The sequence below is a fragment of the Archocentrus centrarchus genome, chromosome 5, assembly GCF_007364275.1.
Source record: "Archocentrus centrarchus isolate MPI-CPG fArcCen1 chromosome 5, fArcCen1, whole genome shotgun sequence".
In the NCBI taxonomy this organism is placed as follows: domain Eukaryota; kingdom Metazoa; phylum Chordata; class Actinopteri; order Cichliformes; family Cichlidae; genus Archocentrus; species Archocentrus centrarchus.
This window is the reverse complement of record NC_044350.1, coordinates 2,255,041-2,281,856: the sequence shown is the minus strand read 5'-3', so window position 1 is coordinate 2,281,856 and position 26,816 is coordinate 2,255,041. Positions and strand designations below refer to the sequence as shown.

Genomic DNA, 26,816 nt, shown 5'->3' with positions numbered 1-26,816 from the left:
AGCAAGAGTCCAGGACCGGCAACATCCCACCATGAATCTTTAGGAATAGCAACCTCGGGAACGCGATCCGCATCAAGTGGATCTTGAATCACGGAGTCACGGCACCAGTGTAACTGTTGTGAATGCTTCTGAGATTCTATGGTGGAGATTTCTCCTGGTGTCTATGGTGCAGAAGGATGGCACAGCAATACCGGACTTGCTCTTACTCAGCACTCCCTCTTTAATCTGGTACAAAAATCACAGCACACAGTCACAGACATCAGTGTGGTCATGCAACCGCAACATTCAGCTCTCCAGCTTGGGATCGTTTTCCTTTTGCTTTTGCTTTCAACAAAAGACATTACAACAAATGTGTAATCGTATAGTGGCATTCATTTTTCATACAGTACTTGAGAGTAAGAGCCATTATTTTCACTTCTTTAGGCTAACAATAACAAATCAACATCTTACAATTTTGCTCATATAAAACAAACAAAGCCTACCTGGTACAAAAATCACAGCACACAGTCACAGACATTAGTGTGGTCATGCAACCGCAACATTCAGCTCTGTTAACAGAAATCAGAACAATCACAGTCTTGTACTGCTATACAGCTTTAGAGCCAGGGGCAGCCTGAAAGCTGCTGACTGGCTAACTGGTATTAGCTTAGCATGCTAACAAAAATGCAGATCGTGAATAAAGTTACTATTTGTTAACCAAAACGCCTGTAACTTCCAGGTTACATGTCAGCAGTGCTTACGATAGAAATACATATTAACATTTACTGCTGAGAGAATGTTTTCACTATTAAACAAACAAAAATAACTATAGCATTGCTCACACGCACCCACCTCCAGCTTGGGATTGTTTTCCTTTGCTGAGGCACGTACACTGCAGCAATGAGGAACCTTGCAGTTGCATTATTTATCCACCAGGTGGCTCCAACTATTCACATGCAATAAGTACATCAATTTTGAAGAAATTCATAATATAGGTTATTTTAACTCTGTTACATCAGCAGTAACTGTTGGCCGTAACAACGAGTACGAACCTGGCTGACTGTCTCGCTCTCGCTCCTTCACTCGTAACCAGCGAATCACCTGAACCAGTCACGTGATTCATTCCGAGAACGCTCTGAAGCAAGCTTCGAAGCAGTGCTTCTATGGAATTGGAAGCCCAGGGTTCGAAGCACGTATCGAAGCTTTCAAACTCTCATCACTACCGTAAACTGTGCTCGTGGGACATAAAAGAGCTTAGCCAGCGCTACTGAAGAGGAGCGAGTATAAGGGGAGTAACGTGTGGCAGCAACGTTTCTAAATGCTCAACAAATATCGGCAAACACACAAAGTATCTGCAGTTTGACACACAAGGCGCAACGTTGAAGGCGCAACGAAACCTCATGTCAGTGCGCTCCCCCCGCCCCCCTCTGAACGGCTCTGAGTGTTTGGGAGGTGGGAGAGAGCGCCGGGAGACATAAACTCTTTGAATGAGGTAAAACGGTCTGTCGGGAATGTTGCCATGAATATGGCTTGTTTATAATGTTTTGTTGCCAGTTTACTTTCATATATAGAAACCAAATCTTTTTGGTTCAGTCATCTTAATCCTGGGATGTCTGTGTAGATTCTCAGTCATCCAGGTCATAGTAGTCTCTGGAGCTTGAAAAAGGCGACTGGACTTCTTTTTGTTTCTTGAAGACGTTTCACCTCTCATCCGAAAGGCTTCTTCAGTTCTCAACCAAATGGTGGAGAGACCCAGGTATTTAAACCCCTGTGGGCGTAGTCCCCTGGAGGTGGTTATGACCCTCTATTGATCATGTGCGTGAACACATGTGCCCAGGTGTGAAGGGGGCGTGGGTCATATTTAATCAGTGGTTTCAGTTGAAACCAATTTAGGGTGCCGTTTACACGAGACCGTTTTCATTTTGAAACGGTGTCGTTTTGATGCGTTTCGGCCTTGCGTTTACACGACAACGGTGTCGTTTTGATGCGTTTCGCCCTTCTGTTTACACGACAACAGAGTGAAAACGATGTGTTTCAGAAACGGGGTCCAGAGTGGAGCGTTTCAGAAACGCACCGGCTTGCGTTTTCGTGTAAACACTTGAAACCGGGGTGATTTGAAAACGCTCGACTCGCACATGCGCACTATGGTTGCGACGGCCAGTTTTTCGCGCACGCGCAAACTGATAAACAGTACTCGCGGATTCACGAGTGCTTCTTATGCTTTTCCTGTGTTTTTACCGTTTTGTAATTCAGCGTTGTGTGCAGCAGCGATCCAACCTCATCATCGGTCCACACAAAACCTCTCACATTGGCCGTTTTGTAAGTAATGAACAATTTGCCGCACTACCTACTGTGTCACTCCACGCATGCGCGTCTTGCGTAAACAAACTTTGCAAAGAGAAAACCAACGCCAACTTGTGGCCGGGCATGGGAACTACATCGTTTTCATCGTTTCACATGTCCTCGTGTAAACGCGGATCGTTTCTGAAACGGCTTCGTGTAAACGGCACCTGAGACTCCGCTCCATTGTTTCCTGTGGCCTATTGAGGTCACTGGAACAAAGGTGTGAATGGGGGTTGAGACGTCTGGGAAGGGAGCTCAGGACAGCACTGTAAGCGGGGGAAAGTTGGTGACGTAATCCACCTCCTCTGTTCAATGATGGTTGTTCACAGTGGACATAGATGGCTTCTTTCACTCCTCTTTCAAACCATCTGTTTTCCCTGTCCAAAATGTGAACATTGGCATCCTCAAAAGAGTGCCCTTTTTCCTTCAGATGCAGATGTACTGCTGAATCTTGTCCTGTCGAGGTGGCTCTTCTATGTTGTGCCATTCGTTTGTGAAGAGGCTGTTTGGTTTCACCAATGTAGAGGTCCGAGCACTCTTCACTGCACTGAACAGCATACACTACATCGCTGATCTTGTGTTTGGCGGGTTTGTCCTTGGGATGAACCAGTTTTTGTTTTAGGGTGTGACTTGGTTTGAAGTATAGAAGAAGAAGAAACAGCCTTTATTGTCCCACAGAGGGGAAATTTGGGATGTCATGCTTGGAGAAAATTCTTCTGAGTTTCTCTGACAAGCCCGACACATATGGGATGACAATGTTGTTCCTGTTGTCCTTCCTATTCTCTGTAGTTTGTGTTTGGCCTTCATTCCTGTGCATCTTAGCTGATTTGATGAAGGCCCAGTTGGGGTAACCGCATGTTTTGAGGGCTTTCTCAATGTGTGTGTGTTCCTTATGCCAGGGGACTACGCCCACAGGGGTTTAAATACCTGGGTCTCTCCACCTTTTGGTTGAGAACTGAAGAAGCCTTTCGGATGAGAGGTGAAACGTCTTCAAGAAACAAAAAGAAGTCCAGTCGCCTTTTTCAAGCTCCAGAGATTAATCCTGGGATGGTCACTCGTTCAATATTTAACTGCTAACTTTGTCTTGAAGTTAGCTACACTAGCCAAAATGTTTTATCTCATTTCAACACAACGCCATCACTAACAAAAAGGCTGAAACAGCAGCAGGACTTACTTTGTTTTTTTCTGAGTAACAGTCACACAGCACAAGGGCAACACCTGATTGTAATTTATCAACATGTATGACAGTATATATGTGTAATAATATCTAATCAGGAGAATGGTAGTACATGGAGTAATGACTCAGTTGAAGTAATGAAAGGCAGAGAGGCTGAAGAAGCTCAGGAGGTCTTAAATTAGTTTAGTGAAATATGTATTAGCCTGTTATTAACTTTTAAAAATAAAACTAAACAATTTATCATGAGAAGAACTGGCTCAGGGAAGAGAGAGGAGAGCCAGGTGGAGCTTCACGGTGTGAGGTCAGGTTTAAAAACCATATTAATTGTAATAGATCCAGAAAGAACAGGTGAGGACTGATGGCAGGTTTTTTTTTTTCAAGATAAATTTTCAATAATTTTTTCATTGTAACCACAGCACTTATAAGAGTATGGGTTAGGTTATGTTTAGGTTGCCAGGTGCAGTACAACACCTCACTACAGTTGGTGAAATGCTTCTCCGTAGTGATCAATGAGTGATTTTTTTTTTCTCGTTTAGTATAAAATGAGCCACCTTTAGGCTCAGGAGCTGTGCCTCATCTCTGAAACCATTTTGTATGTTTAGGAGCAGCAATGCAGGGGCAGCACAAAGGAGACGGGAAAAGGAGAGGGTGGTACAGGCTTTGACGTGAGGTCTTAAAATAAATGAGTGAAAACTTTTACTGTAAGGGTTAGGTGATGCTGTAAACAGAGTTGACAGCGTATGAGATATATAATGTATACATCTTAGGGCTGGGAAATAAATCAATAACAATATATATCGTGATAGACACGTTATCAGTATAGCATATTTTTATGCTTTGCTCCGAGTATTTACGGATCTGTCAGGTTTCCAATATAGTAAACTCATTCCTACGCCCTTGCTACTAGCTAAAAGAAGAGCTGCTGCATTTCAGGGAGAGAAAAGAGAGAGAAGTTCACTCAGAGATGGAGAAAGAGGACCGGAGAGGAAGAAGAGAGGTTAGATTTAAAGGTAAGGACTGCAAAACAAACGGAGGTATGCTAACTTTGTGTTATTCAAAGATTGTATGAAAATACTGCAGTTTCATGTGTAATAAACAGGTCAGCTTGCTGTGTTGGTGCACAGAGGCTGTGCTCATGGTCAGAGTTACAGGTTACATCAGTGCAGCAGAGATGAGTTTGAATCAAAGCTGCTGATGCTGAGATTCATTCACTGAATCCAACATTTCTACAGCCTGTATGCTGTCAGTGTAGGGGATGGAGATCCCCTCAGATAGCTGTGAAATACTGGGTTACACCTCTGTGAATTCAGTTCATCCACACAGAGCAGTAAACCTCAGAGCAGCAGCAGCAGGTCAGCTGATCACAGCCCGCACACCAACATCATTTACTGTAGCTCACGATAGAAAGCTGTGGTTCTTCTCCCCATGCAGAGCCACTACAGCTGATTTTAGGGTTCCTCCACCTTCTGAATCCCACTGTAACCCCTGAGTATCCTCATGTTTGTGTTTAGGTGGAGACACAGTCACCCTCTACTATGGAGGACACAGAGAACAGAGCTGTGTTTAAATTCCCTTTCACAGTTTGTGTCCTACATAACAGATTCAAGCTGAGTGCATTCATTAGAATTAAAATTTAGATTGGAATAACATTTGTATTCTCATTCTTATTTTATATTATTACAATAATGTATAATGAGGTTCAGTTAGCTTTACAGAAAAATAGCAGGTAGAAACGTCCTCCAAAGAACTACTTTTACTTTCTTACTTTGAGTACATTTCAGAGCCTGTACTTTTTACTTTTACTTAAGTAAAGAAGTTGAACCAGTACTTTGACTTTTACCAAAGTATTTTTAACACAAGTACTTAAACTTCTACTTAAGTATAGAATGTCAGTACTTTTGCCACCTCTGCTCACGTTCAGTTTTCTATTTCTGTTCACAATCGTTGGCGGAGGGATACTAAGAGAATGTAGAGCATGTTTTCCCCCTTTAACTCACTGCTGCAGATTGATATGTCTGTCAGATGCTGCAGTAAAAATCAGTCTTGCCAACTTAGTGACTTTGTTGCTAGATTTAGCGGCTTTTCAGCCCCCCCCCAGCAACTTTTTTGATTTACTGAGCTAGCTGAAATCCTGCTGACTGAAGGATGGAAGTTTGTTCATTCAGTCTGTTTACATGTTTTGTTATCTTACACAGTCAGCCTTTTGCTATTTTTGCTCTGTATCTTTTTTGTTTACATTTTAATAACACAGCTGTGAGTCTTTTGTTATGAAGGAAAAAAAAGCATTCATTTATTTGAGGAGCATTATTATTTAAATATGCCAGTGGTTTGTTTTTGAGCAATTTCTCATTTATATCTACAGCTGAATGTTAGTAAAAGTGTCTGTGTGACATCTGGGACATGTAGCTTTGACTCAGAAGTGCCTTTTTGTTTATACCTTTTGGGAAGAAAAAATATCAAGATATATTTTGTATATCACCATTCAGGTAAAAAAATATCGAGATATTATTTTGGTCCATGTCGCACCAGCCCTAGTAGTTTTAAACATATTTAGGGTGTTTTTTAAATTTTTTCTTCACTTTTTGTCTCTCCAAAGATGTTATTCCTCTCTCCTACAGCTTTGATTGCAACTACATGCAAATAACCAATTAAGCAAATTAGGTGATGATGTCATATAATGACTTCTAGCAACTGTTAGGACAGCCAATAGCTACTTTTCTTACTGAGGAGTTGGCAACAGTGCTGCACATAAAACAGCAGCTGTTGTGTTTTTGTTAAAAAAACTGGGGGCTGCATGTGCTTAATGCTGTAATGCTTTTTATTCACAAGCATTCTCCAAAATATGTTTCTACTGCAGGTCCATTTTTAGTCGCTAATCAGGGATTAAAGCATAAAAAACATTTTGACGGAGCCCCTCGGTACTGAAGGTGGGAGGGGGGACGATCCCTAGTGCTAATGGCAGCCCCCCCCCGCTAACAAACTGTGCTGAAGTAAATTAAAAAAAAAAATGATGAAATTCTCTGCACAGGTGAGCACAACACATGCACGCACACACTCACACTCACAGCACAGAGCAGTGGAGGCATGGAAAAACTTGTCAGCGATGATCCACTCGTGTTAAAGGCTGTTTTTTTTTCCTAAATGACAGAAATCCGTTGCAGCGAGCTTTAATGCCGCTAATGTGGATGAAATGCTCCACTTACACACCTGAGCTACAGAGTTAAAACGGAACATCGAAGCAACAAATTTTGTGTTGAGGATTTTTAAATAATCGGATTGAGTTAGTTGAGGCATCGTTGCAGCCCTAAAATTTGAATAAAATTTTCAATTTGTGTATCAAAATACATGCTGGAATTTGTTTTTGAATTGGAAGCCTGAAATTTTCATTTCTTCTTCATTTTTCCTCTTACTTCTCCTCGCATTCATGCCGGTTGTCATTTTAATTTTAATGTCTTTCTTAATTGTTAAAATTAATTATAATTTGATATAATTAATTTAATATGATGAGCAAATCCTGCAGTACGTCTGTATGGTGGGTTTGTTCCCTCGCTTTGAAGCATTTTTTCTCAGTGCTGCACATGGTGTCAAACTGTTTACATTTCCCCTTGTTCTATTGGTGTGTGCCTTCTTAAACTGAGCTTTTATCACCACTGTGAAAAACATATGTATAAGCTGTAGTATACAGTATTATGCTTCTGTGACCAACTGCTAAGCAATGAAGTCTCTTCAGCCAAGTCAACAACACATCTCCAAGCCAAGACTGACAAAATAAAAGCATCTCTGCCACACACGAGATATTTGACTCATTTCCTCCAGATTTGCCTGCACATTCACCTCTGTGACAGGACATATTCTGAAGACAGCTTCAGTAAATCATCAGTGCAGCTCTGGAGATTAGGATGACATGGAAATGACAGCAAAATTAGATCTCTTCTCCTGAAAGCTATTAAACAATTCAGGCTCACAGCAGGGAAGAACCATAGCCTCACACACACATGCACAATTAAAATGCCAAATAAAACTCATAGCGTTTCCACGTGGGTAGTATCTTCTTCCACTTATCCAATTCAGGGTTTCCGGTGGGGTGCTGGAGCCTATCCCAGCTGCCATAGCGCGAAAGGTGGGGTAGACCCTGGACAGGTTGCTCGTCTGTAGCAGATAAATTTAAGTCCTCTCCCAGAGAGTGACAGCTGTTAGATGTGCTAATCCCAATATTGCAGCAATATTCTCTTCTGTTAGCACACGAGGATATCTGACCTGCAAACTGTGATTAATATGTCAGTACAGCGAAGGCACAATTAGACCCATAGGGTTGTCTTTGATACAGCTCCACGCTGAACTGTCAAAGCCACTATAATTACACAAATTTTATCGATTTATTTTCAGTCCTCTCAGGTGTGATTCATTTTCTTCTCGTAGTCTGGTGGAGGCAAACAGCATAGTTATATAATCAATCATCGGCTCAGAATGCCAGTGTGTCACTTTCATTTCACAGCTCCATTGCGTGTCTTGTTTGGTATAATTGTCTCGCATTTGAGACAATCAGCAGGTTCCCATCCTTTGACTCATAAAGTCATCACTCAGAGCTGGATTCAGGCCTGAGTGCGGTGGCACGCAACCAAAGTCGGAGAAGAGAGTGAACCAAAACCACCGCCTCTGCCTCCTCACACACACTCTGTGACCGATGTTGTCCCTCCCCTTTTTTCCTCTGGTTGCCTCAGGTTATTCATGTCCTTCCGTGCTCAGTAGCATGACAGACAGCGGAATTAAACCGCAATACTGTTATTAATTCTGTTCACTCTGCCTCAGGTCAGCACAATGGTTGTTTATCACTCAGATTCCAGAGGATGTAAAGTATGTCTCACCTGAAGAGAACTGAGATGATAAAAAACCAGCAGCTGTATAAAACTTGCACACCAGAGTATGAATACATTTATTCAAAGACTGGAAACCAAGAAAGATTTCAGAGCACAATAACTTTCTGCCTAAATACAGTAGGAAAAAACTTATCAATATCCTACATCCATCTGTCTGCTCTTTGCCTATCTCCATTTTTCTAAATTGCTTCAAACTTGGTTGGTATGTATCTGGTGACCCAAGTAAATGCAGTTTGAGGCCATTTGGATGAGCTGCTCTCTTCATATTTTGGCTAAAGGTTTTCCATTTCCAGTGTTTCTTCTAGAACGAATGCTACATGCTTCATTCTGTGTGTGTTTGGGGGGGGGCACGTACACACACAGGCAGGTTTGTGTGGGGATCTTTGTGTTCTGTGTCGATGCTGGGACATGCTTTGAGAACACAGATCGTAGAGTGACAGCATTTGATGCTCACTGTTATCCTCATGAAAGGCAGTGTATACTGAAAGTGACATCACTGAGCACTCTGGTGTTGTTTTGGCTTGATCTGCGCCTCCCTATTTTCTGAACTTGGAACTTGCAGCTGGGCTTGAGGCAAGATTGTATAAACAGGTCAGCAGAGACCAGGTTTGGAAAAAAAAATATTATAGGCTGTCTTTCCTGTTTGGACTTCTTTTATTCGTACTGCAGCAGGGATTTTTTTTTTCCCCCTGAGCAATGCCACCTATCCTTTGAGAGTGGCATTTAAATGATCTTTTTAATGGTTTGAAACAGACAACAACCAGTCAGGGGAGGCTCATGGAAAATCATAAAATTCTATCAAGAGAGTTTGAATGTAATATTTAACATACATCAATGCATTGAAGAGGCCAGTGCCCCCCCCCCCCCCACAGGAAAAGAGGAGCTCCATATTGTAATTTCTGCCCATGAATATAAATGTTACAGACTTGCCTAATAAAAATAGTATCCTGTTGTTAATCAGTAATTACAGGGCATGTTATTACTTGTGTTAAGGCTGTCGATCTAGACAATGAATACAGACTCTGTCTCTCTGCTGTACACATGCACTGCAATGTGATCTTCTGACCTTAACCCAACTACCAGAACTGATTTTATCTCATCAAAGCCTAACTATATAAACTCTTAAGTCCTGCCGTGCTTCCCGCTCATCACCACAGAGAAAGCAAAAAAATGTAACTAAGCTTCATAAGTTCAGTCCTCACTTCTATAAGAAGCAGAAGGCATGACACCTCATTTGAACTAACATTTGCAGATGAATTAATCTTTCAGCCCTTCCTTTATTGTTCATTCTTAATAAAAAGGCTACTTCCTGCATAAGACAAAGCAGGTTCCACTACAGCAGCTACTGTGGTTCTGAACTAACTGCGACCTCTCAATGCATTCATGAGCTGAGCTCTTCTGGGGGAAATGCTGTTATATCAAGATGGCTAAAAAAGGTTAATACTGAATTCACATATATCAACAAACTGCACACAAAACTCAGGTGGTTTTGACCCATTCTCGCATAAAATGTGAGACCTCTGTGCTGCATTTTTGATGTTACAGTGAAAGAAATGCCAAAACTAAACAACAGGGATTAATGTTACACTGGATGGTAAAAGTTTCATTTCCTGTTTCAAATGTGTTTACATTGATTTTTTTTTAAAACAATATATATAAACTACTTTAAAGTTTTAATTCTCAGCGACTGTTCTGACACTAAATGAAGCTAATGAAGCTAATTTTAACAAACCAAACCACTTAAAAATGTTCAAAATTCAGTGAGTTTTAATTGAGGATAGGACTCTGTGTCCATAAACAAACATGCGTTACTGAACAATACAGCAACCGCACTGACACACTTTTCCAATAAACAGCAGCCCTCGCTGTGACATGCATGGAAGATCGATGGCTGCTGTTTATTGGAAAAGTGTGTCAAAGTCACGTGTTTTCCAAACAATTTGGAAAAAGAAATCAGAAGCGGCAACAGAGCCTATGTTCACTGTCTGCCTCCAAAGCCTTCACACCAGTAGTAACGCATCCTGTGAGACAGCGAGGGCTAATAAACAGTTCTTACTATAAAACTACCCTTTATTTCTAATTTCTACAGAATTCGCTCGCTCGAGGTGCAGCCACCCTTCAAAGCCGACGCTGATCAGAGTTCTGAAAAGTGCTGGAGTCAGAATCGTAATATGACAGTGACCATCAGCCGTGGCAGATGTTGATGCGTCTGTTGAAGAATGAGGCTAATGAGGCAGTGTTGTGTATCAATATGGCATTTAAATAAAGTTTTTGCATCACTGTAACTGAGTACAAGTTCACCTCTCTGCATACTTTACACATTTGATACTTTTTCACAGCTTTCATTCATTTAAATTCTATTGTTTTGTTTTTTTTTAGTCATCTCAGCAAAGTTACATAAAGAGAAAAAAATGTGCGACTGGCAGGTTATGAAAATGTGAATTACAGATGTTACTGATTAATCAAATCTCTAGATGATCTGAATCAGAGGTTAGCACACTGTGGTCCCATCTGAACTGAGGGCTTCAGGCGAGGCTCTCTGACAGCTTGTCAACATGTCCTGTTTATCCCGAGAGCTATGAAGCAGTTCGCTGATTTCACGTCATCTCTTCAAAAGGCTGCTAATAGCCTTGATTTCATCAGTGGACAGAGGAGAAAGACTGTATCCTCTCAGCTCAGGTTTTCCTGCAACAGAGAAGCATCACGGTCATCTTTCATAAAACCTAAGAGCTCATATATGACCACCTTCAAATAAATTAAGTCACAGGAACAGAACACTCGGTGTTATTGCGACCTTTTCCCAGGAATAACATGAAGGATTTCCCAGAGGAATAATGACTGTCTGAAGGCAGACTGGACTTAGTTTCCTCTGCTGCTTCCAACAAGAACCACTGGGAGAATTTCAGAGTTTAATATTATTTCAAAAGCAATTAATCATCAATCAGATAACGGTTTGCTTCCTGTACAAACACAAGTTACTGGAGACCAGACATTTTTTCTATGAAGGCTGCAGGAATATTCTTGACATCATTTTTTCCTCTCAGCATCTTCATCTGGTGACACAGCATTTATTCAAATGTCGCTGCTCATAAAATGCTTTAAATCAAATCATATTTTCAAACTTTCCACACATCCTGCTATCTCTGCTAAAATATGAACTTTACACCATCACTGCTTCTGGTCTACTCAAACTTTACAAGTTGAAAAAATATTGCAACTAACTGTAAATGACTTTAACCCTTACAAACAGTCAAATTTTGAGCCATTTTGACATTTGACAGTAGTGAAAACAACATAACTGTCATTCTTTTAGCCTGAAATTTAGACAGTTATTGTACAGGTGCTGAGAAGATGTGAGTCAAATAAAGGAAAACAGTGGTTTTAATAGAATTTTGAAACTGTCCATGCCATGTCTGTGTGTATTTTTCATGGGCCGGTGGTGACAGAGGTCAAGGGGTACCTCGACACTGTCGCGAGAATTGTCTGTGTTCCCACCACATTCGCCCAGGTTCCCACAGAGCCAGGCACCTGCTGGTCTTTGAAGCATCGTGTGGGAATTTCAAAACTGTGAAATAGTAAAATAGCATAAAGAACCCTTCACATGCAACACGACAATGGCACCGCTTTCTGAAACCCATTAATTCCTATGGCTTGTGCTATGCATGAACTGTTCGCTGCTCCGTGCAAAGCAGTGCAAGTGCGCCATCCAGGGAGGGCTGGCGTTCAGCACAGCCAACCACTCACTATGTAAACGGGCCATAGAGTGATTCATATATGGTGCACAAAAGGAACAGAGGTCATACAGAGGGTGCTTTGATAGAGGGTGACTTGCCATGGACATGAGATCTGCACCTGCAATGTAACCGAATAATCTAAAAATAATCAAATTAGAATTCATTATTCTGAGCTAACTGAGATTAGAAAGAGCGGTTCTGGGACCAGAAGACTATAAAAAGCGTCTCAGCTGCCATTTCAGTGAATCTGGGAAAAAACATGTGCAAGTCCCACACACGTAAGGCTTCCTGCCACTGCTCCGAATGCAACAACGTTTTGTTTTTTGTGTTCTTAAGTGTTAATTCATGTTAAATTAAAACTGAAAATTATTATGATACAGCAGTGAAGACAGTGTTTAATGACTGTAATGGTTATACAAGCATCCCAGGAGTTTCAGAATATTCTTGCCATTTTTACTTTCAATAAAGTATCTATAAATCATTATGGCTGTTATGTTTCCATGTCTTAGGCAAACAGTTCATTGTGTAATAGCAGCTGTTTTTCTCCAAAAACGAGAATAAAAAATACACTATTCCCAGTCTCCAAGACATTAAATAAAGATTGATCATTCATCTAAATATTATTTTATTTTTTTTTTTTTAGGCCTTTTTCGGCTTTATTAGATAGTTTGACAGTGGAGATAGACAGGAGAGCGGGGAGGAGAAGTGGAGGAAGACACACAGCAAACAGCCAGGACTCGAACCTGCGCCGGCCGCACAGCCAAGCAGCATACATGGTCACCTGCTCACGCCCTGAGCTACCCTGGTGCCCTATTCATCTAATTATTAATTATTAAAATTAAATATTATTAAATTATTTCTATTATTATTAATTAACCATTCATTTATTAATGTCAGATAGGCTATTATAGCTATTTATATATCCTAAATAGATCTGTAGTTCAAAATTTGGTAGACTCTTGTTTTGAAGGTATTCTTGGACCGGGATCAAATTGAGCCAGACTGCACTATGAAGGTCTGAAGTATGGACCGTATGTAGGGAGCTGAATGCAGTGTGTTCAGATTTGGTTTGGCTGTTAGCAGTTGTGAAGGAGCCAGAATGTGCTGCACACCTTCCAAAACTGTTTGATATTTTATGAGGCTATGATCCAGGGACCTTAATAAAATCTAACTCATCGATTGAATTTTCATGTGTGGAACTTTTGATTCCTTCACAATCAGTTTTTGATCCAATCCACCTCTCAGAAAGACTGTCTGCATTGTTTCCTGCTGGGTGCTAACTAGTAAGGCCCCCTAACCTCCATTTTTCTGTATGAACAGCTCACCCATCAACACTGTCTCATTATTCCTTCAAGTATTCTTCATATTTATCTAGGAAGCCAGATGACACCAATCAATTAGTTACACTGCAGGCAAGTCATAAGCACATAAAGACTTGGATGACCTGCAGTCTTCTTCTGCTGAATTTGGACACAACTGAGATTACTGAGCATGGCTCTAAAAAAAACACAGGGCGCCTAAGGATGGGGTCTGGTTGAGAAAACTGCTGTTGTGAACTATAAGTAAAATTTAATTAAAATGAACTGAATTTAGGGCTGCAGCATTTGATTATTTTACTACTCAAGTACTCCATTGATTAATCAGGGAATTTGATAAAAAAAAAAAAACTTTTGTTTTATTAATAAGCAATAATAAATATTCAAGAGAAAAAAAACATCTTTTAAAATGAACTGCTCATTTTTTTTAACAGTTTAACTGCATACAATTCCTCTTAAAATAAAAAAAACATAGTATTTATGTGCCATATTAAAATAATATTTTTAATAAAAACATTTCCTTAAAGGCAAAAAAAAAAAAAAAGAATAAAAAGTACAGTAATGTCAAAATAAGGTTCACATACAGCTTTCTTACATTATTAGGAGGCAAAAAGCGTTCTGACAGTGTTGTTGAACCTTCAGGGGCCTAAGATGGACCAGTGTGTCACGTTTGCTTGCTCAACTCCTGATGATGTAAGAGGAGTATGCAGACAGAGATTTTGTGTATTATATAAGAGAAGCTTCATTACCTTGCATCTCATTGAGACGATTCACTTTTGCTTTCAGTCCTTTGCGAAGATCATTTATCTCATTGTCCAGCTGCTCCTGGTCTACACACGAGGAACAAAGATCAAAGCAGTTTAGGGTGATGTGTAAAACAAATTCATTCTTACTAAAATACCAAAAAATATATATTCAGCATGTTAAGATTTGATAACCTGGAAATGTTTTACCTTTCTGAATCATCTCTGTTGTCTTGGATTTGGAGAATTTGATGAACATGCTTCCCAAGCAAACCTTCACTTTCTCTGCAAATGTCAGCAGAGTTTAATGTTATTTCATGCCTAGGCACACATAAAATGAATGTTACGACTGTACACCTCGCTCTTCTATCACTGTTGTTTCCACTGTGACATTTGTGGTTTTAATAACTTCTCTGGTTTTGCTCTTTTATGGCAAAGTTCTGCTGAGAGAGGGCTGCTCACCTGAATCTGCCACGTCATGTTTCAGTGCATTAAGCGCCTCCCTGTTCCTGTTTCTCTTTGTGTCCAGGTCCACAATCTGGAACAGCAACAGACATTAGTGACATATTACAGCAGGTGACACGCACACATACACATATCCTCAGTTGTAGTAAATATATTACACACACACACACACACACACACACACACACACACACACACACACACACACACAAATATACAGTGGGATCCAAAAATGAGACCACCAGTGAAGGTACTGGTACAGGATGTGACAGTGAAGCCAGGGGACATTAAACATTCGCAGTGCTGTGCACCATGAACTTGTCACTCAGGGTCAAACTATCAAGTTCTACAATAACATCCTGAGGTGTCCCTGGGAGAACATTTGCCACAAATGATCCAAAATGTGTCATGACTTCCACAAACTAAAAACATGGCAGTTTTTTGGCCACACCAACACAACTGTCACTCAACACTAACCCAAATCACTGTATTTGCCTCCCTCTGACTTTGCCCTCTTCCCCAAATGTAATTAAGTTAAGGGGTCACCTTTTTGACACACTGGAGAACTGGTGTGCATTGAAGATGGAAGTGCAGACGATGAGAAAGCGACTTCCAGGAAGCTACATAGAATTGGAGCAGCCCTACCGAGGGAGACTACAAGAAATGGAAGACCAGTTTAATTTACTCAGTATTTATAAAGTAAACTTGAGCTTCAACCACATGGTAATTTTGAATATGTAGCTGTGATGCTTATATGCTGCACAGCTGTTAATACTGCTAGATTTCAGACATTTGCACTTCGCTATACAGGAATGAAGAATCCCAGCAACATATTTTAATGGGACGCAGTCTGATCCATAATTACTGAAAAACTGCTACAGATCACAAGCTAATTAAACGAGGAAAATTTACACCTCTTTTTTTTTTTTTTTTTCATATTCTGGCACGCAGTCACCCACGGGTGCACACAGGTTATCCCAGTGTGGGACGAACCCACCGCAGTAGGAGACCAGAGCTCATTTTTGTTGCCTCAAGAGTTTGAAACCCAAAAAAATTTAAATTAAAGACATTTTAATAGCTTTCAATCAGTCACTGGCAGTGAATGCAGATCATCCAGAACACTACATTACACTTTTGTTCAGAAAAAGAAAAGAAGAAAAGGATTATAGACGTTGGCTGGAGGATGCGCGCAGTAATATCTGCATGAACAGCTGACAACAAAATGTAATATCCTTAACATAGCCCTTAAGATAAACTAGTGCCCTCGGCTATCAGCGCTATATATTATTGATGTCCCATTGTTAACACTGTGTTACTGAGCAATTTCTCAACAGTAAGTTTTTCTACATCACAAAAGAAGACAAATAAAAGCACACCGTTAGCTACAGCCATGAGCTCACAGCTAGCTCAGTGGCTAACACTGCCGGCTCCGTGGGCGTATACATATCCTTATAACGTACATAATTATCATCTTGCGTGACCATCCTCAGTTCAGAATTTATTTACCTGCTGTTTAGTGGTGAGAACATCTTCAGCTACCTCTTCAACTTCAGTCAAATATTCCAAAACACGCTGGGACACCGCGTCCATAGTTGTAGTGCAGCCTCCAAAATACGTCCGGTGTGAAACAAAGACTGAAAACTAAAGTGAACGCAAGGGAAACCACCGCTCTAGGTGGTTGTAACTACAAGTCACCCCCGATTATGCAAGAAAATGTACCGGCTGATTTTTACAGTTTTGATTGGGCAGTCTTTTAAAATCTCAATTTGAACATCCGATGGCAAGAGGATGCTGCTCTCCAGCCTGCAGGCCAAAGTATCCTTGGGCAAGATGCTGAACCCAAAGTTGCTGCCCGGTGTGTTTATTGGAGTGTGAATGCGCACTTATGTGTAGAAGAAAGCGCTTGTATGAATGGGTGAGTTACGAGCAAATCCTTCCTGTGTGCACGCAGCTTTGGATATTATCATGTTCATGGCTTTATCTCTTCTTAGCTTTCATTAAAATTGTCTTCCATTCTTGCTGATACCATCATTTATAGTCTACTTTCTTGACACTATCCCACAGATATTGAAGAATATAAAAAAGTAGACTTCACACTTCAAACCAACCCTGCTGATTTAGAAAGAAAGAAATCAGAATCATTCTTTAATAGCTTTTAGTGATTTTTTTTTTTTTGACAAACCAAGTAATGTTGGCTGCTTCATTCAAAAGACTAATAAACCTGAAGTGCTGAAAATAATTTCATAGAATTATATACAGTACATGATGCTGACAAAGGCTACCTGGATTCTTTTAAATAAACATCCACAGGCTCTTTTACATATGCTCAAGTGTGTAAACATTAGCTTATCTGACTGCAATCACAGCACTGGATTCAACTCTATCATGTGACTTTAAAAATAATACAAATATCACACATAATAACAAATGAACAGTCTTGTTGTCCATGTTGTCAACCTGTTCAGATAAGGAAGAATGACTGACTATGCATTCGTAATAAAACCTTAAAGTGGTGACAGTATGTAGCATTCAGATTACACATTCAATACTAAATCTGCTGTTATGTAACAAATTCCACCTGTTTGGGCCTGCTTGGCCTCCGTATAGCAGAATATTTGGACCCAGGTAAATTGTCTATTATTGCAGTGACAGCATCTGGTTTTATTTCCTGTTCTTTGAAGTTAGCCACTCTCCTCCTCTCAGCTCCTCCTTTTCTACACTCAGAGCCACTCCGTTTTTTCTCCGATCCGTTCTGTTTCCTGTCTCCTGCACCTCTCCTCTGCTCTGAGCCGCTCCTCCTCCTAAACCCAATCCTGTGGTCCAACACATCCCCCTTCCAGACAACCTCATTACATTCACTGGCAGTGGATTGAAGGCTGGTGGCAGCACCTTGGACAGGGTTGCGGATGTTTCCTGATGCCTGCATTCTCCTCAGGTGGCTGTTGGTCCTCACAGGGCTGCTGAATCTTTGAGCTTGGGAGCCTCTGTCTGAGGAGTGCACCCGGCTCTCACTGTAGCTCCTTTTGGGGAGCAACTTGGGCTCTAGCATGGGATTCAGTCTAGACTGGCGGGTGTGGCTGTGAGTCGAGCAGCAGCACGACGCACTACAGTGGGAGCAGCGGATCCGGCAGAGAGTGCAGGCGCAGCCAGCGAGGAGAACGGAATGACTGGCCAGGGAGGAGAGGAAAGTGAGGGGGAAGGCACGCTGACACTGGAGGATGCACTTGGGAGAGCTGAGGCGTGATGTGGCAGCAGCAGGTGACCTGTGACAGCTGGATATCACTTCTGATACTGCCGATTTCCCACTCTCCTCCTGGACAGTCTGGATCTGATGCCACTCCAGCTGAAGCAGCCTCTCCAGATACCTTTCTAAAGGGCCCACAGGTCTGGGTCGTGGGGTCCCTCGGCCTTCCATGTTGTAGAAAACAGCCAGTTGACTGAGGCTCCATGAATTAAAAGGCGGAGGGAGGAAGTCTGGGAAGTCAAAACCTCCATGGCCCTGCACACCGGCTCTGTGACTGCGAGAGCAGCAGTCCTCGGTCGCAATGACCTCTGGCCTGAGTTCGAGCTGCGGAGGAACACGACTGCAGACTGACACAGGAAGTCTCTCTGACTCAGACAAGTCAGTGTCACTGTCATCTTCTCCATGGCAGCTCAGACTTCTGACCTCCAGTTCTGGTGAATGTCTCTCCAGCTGCTCAGGGCTGGAACCAGACGGGCAGTGGTGGGGGAAGGCTGCTGTGGGTCTGCTCTCTCTGCTCCTTGTGTGCTTGTGCTGTTTGTGGGTGCAGCGTTTAGCAGTTGGCTGCACCTTTGGCTCCATCCTGCCCTCTGCGGGGGACACTGGATGAGGCTTTGACTCTGAGGATCTCTGAGCACTGTAAGGAAATGTAAAGTTATCTCAGCTCTCAGACAGCACAGAATAACATAAAATTTGCACAAACAGTGACCTCACCAGTGCTGGGAGGTAGTACATTTGGCAGAGGAGTTGTTGGACTTGTGCTTTCTTCTTTGTTGCAGTCTCTGCAATTACAAAGACATCAGACATTATGGTCAACTTATCACTTAAACATCCGCATTCCTTCAACAAACGTTTCACACCGAGGCTGGTACTAAGTATGTTTTGGTTGAAGTATTGTAATTCACTACATTTTAAATCATGCATCACTGAGTTTAAGAAAAAGGGAGTAAAAACACAGCTGAAACTGCTGCAGTGAAAGCTGAGCTGGAGAAAAAAAAACTAGTGCACTGGAACAAAGCAACAAGAAAAAAAGGAGCACATGAGTCCAAAAACAAGAACACAGTTCTGGGGTCGCCCCCAGGCCACAGGGCGACACCTGGCGAGAGGGGCCAGTGGGGGAGGCAAAGCAACTCTGGGGGCCAGCCTGGAGATCAGTGGTGGAGACGGAGCAGCTCCAGCGGCTTGGCAGGTGACCGCTGAGGCTTGGCTGGAGGGTGGCGATGAAGGTGATGGAAAACCTTTGGTGGCATGGCTGGAAGCTGACTTTAGAGGAGGAGATGGAACATGTCAGGAGGCCGGACAAGATGCCAGCAGCAGCAAAGATGGAGTTCCTTAGGAGGCTTGGCTGGTGGCTAACATTGGAGGAGAAAACATGACCCATCTGGTGGCCAAGGAACTCCTCAGGAGGATCAGCAGGTGACCAGAAGTGACAAGGGAGACTCTTGGGCTCAGGTGGCATGGACACCTCAGGCTCAGATTCTGATGGTGCGGGAATCTCAAGGTGTGAGGGGACCCACAGGCTCAAATTTTCAGAATTCAGGCAGTTGCACAGGTTCTGGGTTCACCGGCACTGGAGTCTCTGAAGGGTCAGGGTTTGTCTGGAAGCCAGAAGCTCGGGATTCGCTAGAAACGCAAGAAGCTGGGGCTGCTCAGTGGGACATGCAGCCACCGCCTCTGACAACCCGGGCTGCGCAGGGCATACAGCTGTCTCCTCTAACCACGCAAGTGACACAGGAAGCTTGAAGTTCTCAGGACTCACTCACTAGGAAATGGTCTCTGAGGAGGCCGCATGCAGGTCTACAGTCTCCAGGGAGCCCCCAAGCAGGGCTATAGTTTCTGGAGAGGCCAGCTCAGGAGCCCAATAAGCAGTCTGACTTAACTGACTGAGGAACACACACAAAAACAGTGTTTCTAAAAGAACTAGCTGAGAAACATAATGAGCAGTCTCTGAGTGACGAGCATAATGAAGAGTTCTGATATACAAGAAATAAGAGCCTCCAAACTGAGGCTCAGTGCTAACTAAAACTGGTTTTTGACCATTACCTCCTACTCACTCCACCCACAAAAACATTGTGACCCTCATGATTTTTTCATGGTTTGCTTTTCCTCCAGTTGCAGTGGGCTAAAAACGATGTAACATTTCCATGATATGATGTCCAAGTGGCCCCCTTTTTTTGTGGCTTTTTTAAATTTTTGTAACTGAATGTCTATTAAATATAACTTTAAAGTGTTTTCCAGCCCTCTGCCTTTGCAAAGCAGTAAGTAGAAAACATTTAATTTGGTCAGAACAAGGTCTGCGATACAATTTACACTTGTACACAACTGAGAAAAGCAATGCACCCTTTTACTAGAAAAGCAGCTAATTTTAGGATAGAGCGATCAAACTTACTTTCTCGTTGTTATTCTCCTGATTGGGCAGCGTGTGCTGCGGCAGTGGGGGTTTTCTTTGAGACCGCCGCCTTCCCATTTTGGTGCTTGAGACAAATACACAAATCTTAGAAGTTAAATCTGAACAAAAACACATATGAAATATAAAAACAACAGCATAAGCGACGGGCCAGACATGGCGGTCTTTGTTCACACACGCATAGTGAGCGTTTACACACCAACAACCAGCGTCTGAGCCCCAGCCGAGGACACAGCAATTGGCAGCGGCCATCGATTATTAGTGTTTAATAATAATAATACTAATAATAATAATAGTGATATCTGACGGTACCTGGCCAGATTAGGGCCGGTGTTGCTCCACAAATCCTTCTTCCATTCCCTCTCCCTGCTGGAAATCCTCTGCAGACACCGCTGTGTCACTTGCTCCTGCAGGATGATGGTGCCCATCCCAGCTTACGGCGGGCACCAATGAAATGAGCGAGTGGGCTGTTCACGCGAAACACGGTGCTGTGATCATAGTGGGTGGTGGGCTAAAATGAACCAAAAACATCCCTCTGTTTCGAAGTGGATTCATGTGTGCAATTCATCTGCCGTCCAGCAGAGGGCGTGTCATGTGTCACAGCTAGTCTCACATATGGACCACAGACTGTTATTGTGCTGGATATTTAATGCGCAGTATGTGCGCACATAAGCAGCTTAAATGGTTGTGTGTGTGTTTAGGGAAAATAGACAGATTTAGTGAGGTGAACTTTTTTTTTTTTAACCAGATCAAACGTGTCCTATATGGCCATTACCTAAAATGAGTTCTACACCCCTGATTTACACTGAAGACAAGTGCTTAATATTCAGTCTGATGAATAAGTGTTATGATTCACTGGAGAGAGGACCCAAATGCACACACCACAGGCAGGATTACTAAACAAAAGCAAACGTATCCATCTGCTGTAGGGTCCGAAGGATCCTGCAGCGGTGTGTTTGAATGAGATATATAACATGTCCATCAATAACAATCTGCACTGGGATCTTCCTTCTTCAGTCATAAGGCAAAAAAATTAGTAATAGTCCACAGTCAAACAGTGCAAATTCAAAAAGTAAAAAACAAGAAGAGTCCAAAAGAGACAGAATGCCATAACTGAGCTGGTGATAAACTCCACGACCCTCAGATCCTCTCGGCATTCCGGGTTGCTCATCCAGGATGGCTTCAGGGAAGTCATTATTGAATTGTTGCTGCTAAAGCACATCCAGATGCACAACTGAAAATTTTTTTTTGGCTGATTCCATTTAACAATCTCTCCACTGTCTCCAGTCAGCGGTCCGTTTACAGTCCAACCCAACATGGTCCTGATGGCAAATGGACCCTTGTTTACTCTGTATACCATTTCCAATGGTTCCAAAGCCCTTGGGACATTGGTTCCCCTCAGGAGCTCAATTCCTGCGTTAATCTGAGGTCAGTGGATCAGATGAAGCCATTTCTTAATATCCCAGATGTGTTGAATTGAATAAAAATATAATCAGTTCTAAGTTCATATGGTTTATACGATTTAGAATATCCAGATAACTGCTATCCGGTTTTTATTAGACTGTTTGGGGGGACAGATCTACCAACCAATCACATGTGAATACTGAATTGTGATGTCATTTTTATCATCCAATGACTGAGAAGCCACGTGGGTCTCTTGCCGCTGCTTCGGCTCCAGGCGCTGCTATTCATATGTAAAGTGGAGTCGTTAACACCTCGCGCCTGCCGGCTCCCCGCGTACCTCTACCCCCCGCTGATTCTAATGGTACGTAAACGACCATATCCGTCTCAGGCGAACGAAAGCTGACGATAACTAGGTGCGCCCGCGTCAGTATACGGGGACGGATATGCCCCTTTTCGTGCAGTGTGACCCCCTATGAGCTGGAAGATGTGTTGTTCACACATCCACTGTCTGTTTAAGCAGGACAACTGAGAAGGTGACTGTTGCATTAATATTTTCCTTATTTTTTTTTATTTACCTTTTTACATTTACATTTTTCTCATGAAGGTTTTGCTGATATCTCTTATGTACATCCATGTATAGCAAAATAAAAGTTTATACATTTTCGTATTCCATCTGCCTTGGTAGTCTTTAATGTCATTGATGCATGTGAACATTCACTGAACGTTTATAGCAGCGTTCATGGGATGTTGTCTGAATGTTCAATGCTAGCTGGGAAGCCACTGCACAGGAGAGGATGATGGGGTGACAGACTTTTTGTTACAGTGAATTAGACTGAAAACTGAGTTTGCTTTTCAATGAAAATAATGCTTGTGGTGTCACCAAAATCAAGATATAGCCTTTGTTTATCTCCCTCAGTCCACTAAAGTTCAGGGTTTACAAAAAAACTCCATGACAAAGGCTCACAGACAGAAGCTCACAGACAGAAGCTCACAGACAGAAGCTCACAGCCTTATTGGAAAAAGGGACAAAAGCTGAAAACTTCCAAAAATATATTTCCAACTAGATAATTCAAATTTATAAATTAGAATGATTTCTTGTGAGATTAGTCTTGTTTGAATGTTTTGCTGTAGAAATAAAAATATGTTGGTTACAACTGTTGGGAGGGGTAGACCACTGGTGAGTATTGGTGACCACTGGTGAGTATTGGTGACCACTGGTGAGTACTTGATTTGCATTTGTATGACTCACAGAAACCTCCTTTACATATGAGAGCCTGCCCTAGACCTGAGGAGAGGGGGGAGCTGAGGGAGCACTGACACAGAGAGTTCACGGCAGTTTCCCTACAGTTTACGGTTCTGGCCAAAGCCTCCTGCTGAGAGCCCTAAAACTCAAGGCGCGCGTCAATATTACATACAAGAAACTGTCGAAAAACCCACTTTTCATGCAGTGGTATTTAGTTCGCATACTTAGTAACTATAAACCGCTTTCCTTGCAGAACTGGTTTGTATTTACTGAACATTTCTGGGCTCGTTATTTGTCAAGGATTACTGGCATTACAGTAAAAACGACGCAGAGGGCAGCAGCTCCCCACTTCTGCAGCGTCAGGGCTGAGGAGCAAGAGAAGAAGAAGAATTCGCCTCTTTACAGGGACCCGAGCGTCTTCTTGTCCTCCAAAATGTCTAAATTACAGCAGCTCAGACTGTTCGTAAATGAGCGTCTGACAGCAGCAGCGGAGGAAATCTTCGGCGCAGTGGAGAGAACCATATTAGAGTTTCATAGCGACAAAGCTTTTGTGTCTCAGTCGGAGGATGTGAAGTCCAGCGAGCTGCTAATGCTAGCTGAGGCTCTGAAAGCGGAGGAAGAGGAGGTGTTCCCGGCAGGTTGGTTTATTTTCAGTGTGCAGATACGAAGGTTGCTGCCACATATCCAGCTCCTGCCAGCAACCAGTTTGTGGCTCTCACCGGTCAGCACAGACTGTGGTCACAGATCTAACATCTGAAACCTGTGTTTGTTCCATGCAGGGGTCGGGTGGGCCATTTTTAGGCTCAGTTAGGTACCCACCAAAAAATTAAAAGTCCTCCGTTCATCAAAATGTTTGGCTTAATGAAAGCCCGGGAGACTAAGAAACACTAAGCTTTTTGAATTACTGAAAAATTCCAAAGATTGTCTGTGTGGCGACCCTCGCCTTCTTTGTCCCAGACTTTGCATTACAGAAGTGCATAATTAAGGCCGGGTCCTCGTGTGTAATCCTTTCTAGATTTGTCATTAATCATCAGACTGCAAACTTTGGTCCCCCCTTTTTGGCTTGGCAAATTATCTGAGCTCATCAAAACTGATGAAAAATATAGGGATTGTACTGAAATGCGAGTTTCCATTGGAAACCAATGTTGGATATCACTTGCATACATTAACACCTCATTTGTAAATGTTTGCATATACTCTGATAGTGATGCAATTCTTTTTGGAAGCATAACACTTAAAATATATATTAATTGATAGTGAAAAAGTTGTTGACCAAGCTGTGCAGGAAGTGGAAGGTTTAAGACTGTCATAGTCAGTCTCCAGACTTAAACCCCATTGAGCATTTTAGCTGCTAAAGCAGAGACTGAAGGGAGTAACCCCCTCCCCCCCAAAACAACAACTGAATTATGCTGCAGTTGGAGTTGCAGGCTGGAAAAGCATCACAAAAGACTACAAGCATTGAGTGATGTCAGTGTGTCACAGGCTTGCTGCAATTATTTCAAGCAAAAGGATTTGCAACTAAATATTAAGTTTTATTCACATGAATCCATTTTAAGTTTCTGTTCCAATATTTTTTGTTCACAAGAAAAAAAATGTGTGGGTTCAGACAGAAGGTGCTATCTTCTGAACTGTGTATCAGATCCAGGTGGAAATACCTGGAAAAAAAAAAGCTGAGATGTTGATCTTTCATCTCATATTATTTAATGTTTTCAGTCTACAGTAAAAATAAAGGGATTGGCCTCACTGTTCCAATACGTTTGGAGGAGTGTAAGTAGCAGCCAGGTGCTGATAATCACCTTTTATAAAAAGCAGAGGTTTTAGTAGTTTGCAGTTTTGGAGCATTCGGGTTTTCTTGACCCAGTTCCAAGGAAGAAAAGTATAGGCAGTATGGTTGAAGAAGCAATCGCTGCTGTTGATTAATCTGGAATGGTTATAAGGCTGTTTCCAAACATTCTGAAGTCCATTCTTCGATGAGATTCACATGTGGAAAACATTGACATCTTCCCAGGAGTGGATGTCCCAACAAATTCATCCTAGGGTCAGACAGTGCAGTGCTCAGAGAAACTGCAAAAAACCCCAAACAAAATGAAAACCAAACAAGAGCTACATATCAGACTCTTTAGACCTGAGCATGTTAAATGTTTGAACACTATAATTAGTAGAAGCAAGCACAGCAGCAAATCTACAACAGAATGACTGAAAAACAAGAGAATAAAGGTGCTGCAGTGGCCCAGTCAAAGTCCAGACCTCAACCTGATTGACTGCAGCAGGGATTCAATCATGTTGTTGTCTTGGAGAGATGAAAAAAAGTAAATAAAAATCATGTGGGAGACAATTTAGTAATTAACAAAATTCAGACTGTGTAGAGAAAGAATATATTGTCTCGTGCTGCAGTAGGACGTTGATATGTTGTATCCATTACAGATGCTTGTCATATTGTATTTGTCCCTGTCATTTCTGCAGCCTCCCAAGAGGTGAGTGTGTCTGAAGCAGAGGTCTCCAGACAGACGGCATACGCTGAGGCCAGTCAGATGCTGGTGAAGCAGGACGCTCTGAGAGCAGACTTTCTGGTAAATCAGGAACAATGGCCGAGAAGAGACAAAGGCCAGCTGCACGATCTGTTACACTGTGAAGCTGTGGCTTGTTTCAAATCTGAACAGAGCACAGAATCCCCTTCCTCAAACTTTCAGAGCCAAACTGTGGCCAGCGCAGAGGGAGAGGTGCTTTTCCCCCACGCCTCAACGGAGTGGAAGAAAATTAAACAGGAAGCAGATGGATGTGGAGGATCAGATTTCTGCCAGCCAATTTCCTCTGATAGTGGGGCTGAAAACGATACCTGTGATAATGAAAGGATGGCAAGCAGAGCATCTAACTCAAAGTCAGTGCAGTCAAAAACAAAGGCAAAGCAAAAGCAGAAAGGTTCCAGCCTGAACACTAAGAAAAGGACAAGTCCTTTTAGTTGTAAGTTCTGTGGAGAATCTTTCTGCCACAGGAATTCGTTAATGATGCACCTCAAATCACACGGAGACTGTGCGCTGCAGCACATAGAAGCACACAAGGAGGACAATCTGTGTCACGTCTGCGGCAAAACGTTCACCACAAAGACCCATTTAAAAAGGCACATGCTGATTCACACGGGTCAGAAGCCTCACTGCTGCAAGGAGTGCGGCCGAAGATTTGCACGAGGCGAGTGTTTGAGAGTGCACATGAGGATCCACACGGTGGAGAGGCCGTACACGTGCGGAGTGTGCGAGAAAGGATTCAGGCAGAGAAGTAATTTAATTACTCACATGAGAAAGCATACGGGAGAAAAACCTTACCGCTGCGGCATCTGCTCAAGACCGTTTGCATACAAGAAGGACATGCTGAGACACACGCAGATCCACACAAAGACGTGAAAAACTCATTCCAATACGCTTTGATCCAGTACTTCTGGATTTAGTTGTTGTTCCCTATTAAAAATTTTTCAGTTGGTTAACTGGGAAAATGTAGATACAGTGACAGTGTTTTTATTTATAGAGCATATGTTAGGGCTAGGCAGTTAATCCTATTTTAATCTCAGTTACCAGTGTGAGTTCCAACAATTCTGGAAAAATAAATGAGTCTGCTGCTGCCTGACAGTCCAGAGGCTGCGGGCCACCAGAAGCTGGCAATCCCTTTGTGAGACACCCCCCTAATCAGGGCCTAACATTCATGTATGAGATGGATGAAATAATCATATGATGTATTTTGATGAAGTGTATGTTTGCTTTTAATGTATTAAAAATGTAGATGCATGCAAGATGTTTGGCTTTACTGAATAAAACTGTTTTCTGTTGACAATCATGTACAGTGCATTCATCCAAATAAATGCACCTATGCCAAAGATTGCTAAAGTCAGAATTCAG

The 26,816-nt window shown here is 42.2% G+C and overlaps 3 protein-coding genes across 3 annotated transcripts; 1 reads left to right on the top strand and 2 right to left on the bottom strand.

Moving 5' to 3' along the window:
- Positions 1-10,228: 10,228 nt before the first annotated feature.
- Positions 10,229-16,305, bottom strand: pdrg1 (p53 and DNA-damage regulated 1). Its single transcript, XM_030728971.1, has 5 exons — positions 16,141-16,305; positions 14,632-14,707; positions 14,380-14,454; positions 14,176-14,256; positions 10,229-11,061 (listed from the first exon to the last, which is right to left on the bottom strand). The coding sequence occupies exons 1-5, from the start codon at positions 16,222-16,224 to the stop codon at positions 10,979-10,981; spliced, it is 399 nt and encodes a 132-aa protein (XP_030584831.1). The 5' UTR covers positions 16,225-16,305; the 3' UTR covers positions 10,229-10,978.
- Positions 16,306-16,875: 570 nt separating this feature from the next.
- Positions 16,876-20,822, bottom strand: fam217bb (family with sequence similarity 217 member Bb). Its single transcript, XM_030728961.1, has 4 exons — positions 20,595-20,822; positions 20,265-20,349; positions 18,590-18,657; positions 16,876-18,512 (listed from the first exon to the last, which is right to left on the bottom strand). The coding sequence occupies exons 1-4, from the start codon at positions 20,708-20,710 to the stop codon at positions 17,195-17,197; spliced, it is 1,587 nt and encodes a 528-aa protein (XP_030584821.1). The 5' UTR covers positions 20,711-20,822; the 3' UTR covers positions 16,876-17,194.
- A 2,289-nt stretch (positions 20,823-23,111) lies between these two features.
- On the top strand, positions 23,112-26,743 carry LOC115780028 (zinc finger protein 1 homolog). Its single transcript, XM_030728962.1, has 2 exons — positions 23,112-23,567; positions 25,393-26,743. The coding sequence occupies exons 1-2, from the start codon at positions 23,129-23,131 to the stop codon at positions 26,325-26,327; spliced, it is 1,374 nt and encodes a 457-aa protein (XP_030584822.1). The 5' UTR covers positions 23,112-23,128; the 3' UTR covers positions 26,328-26,743.
- Positions 26,744-26,816: the final 73 nt, after the last annotated feature.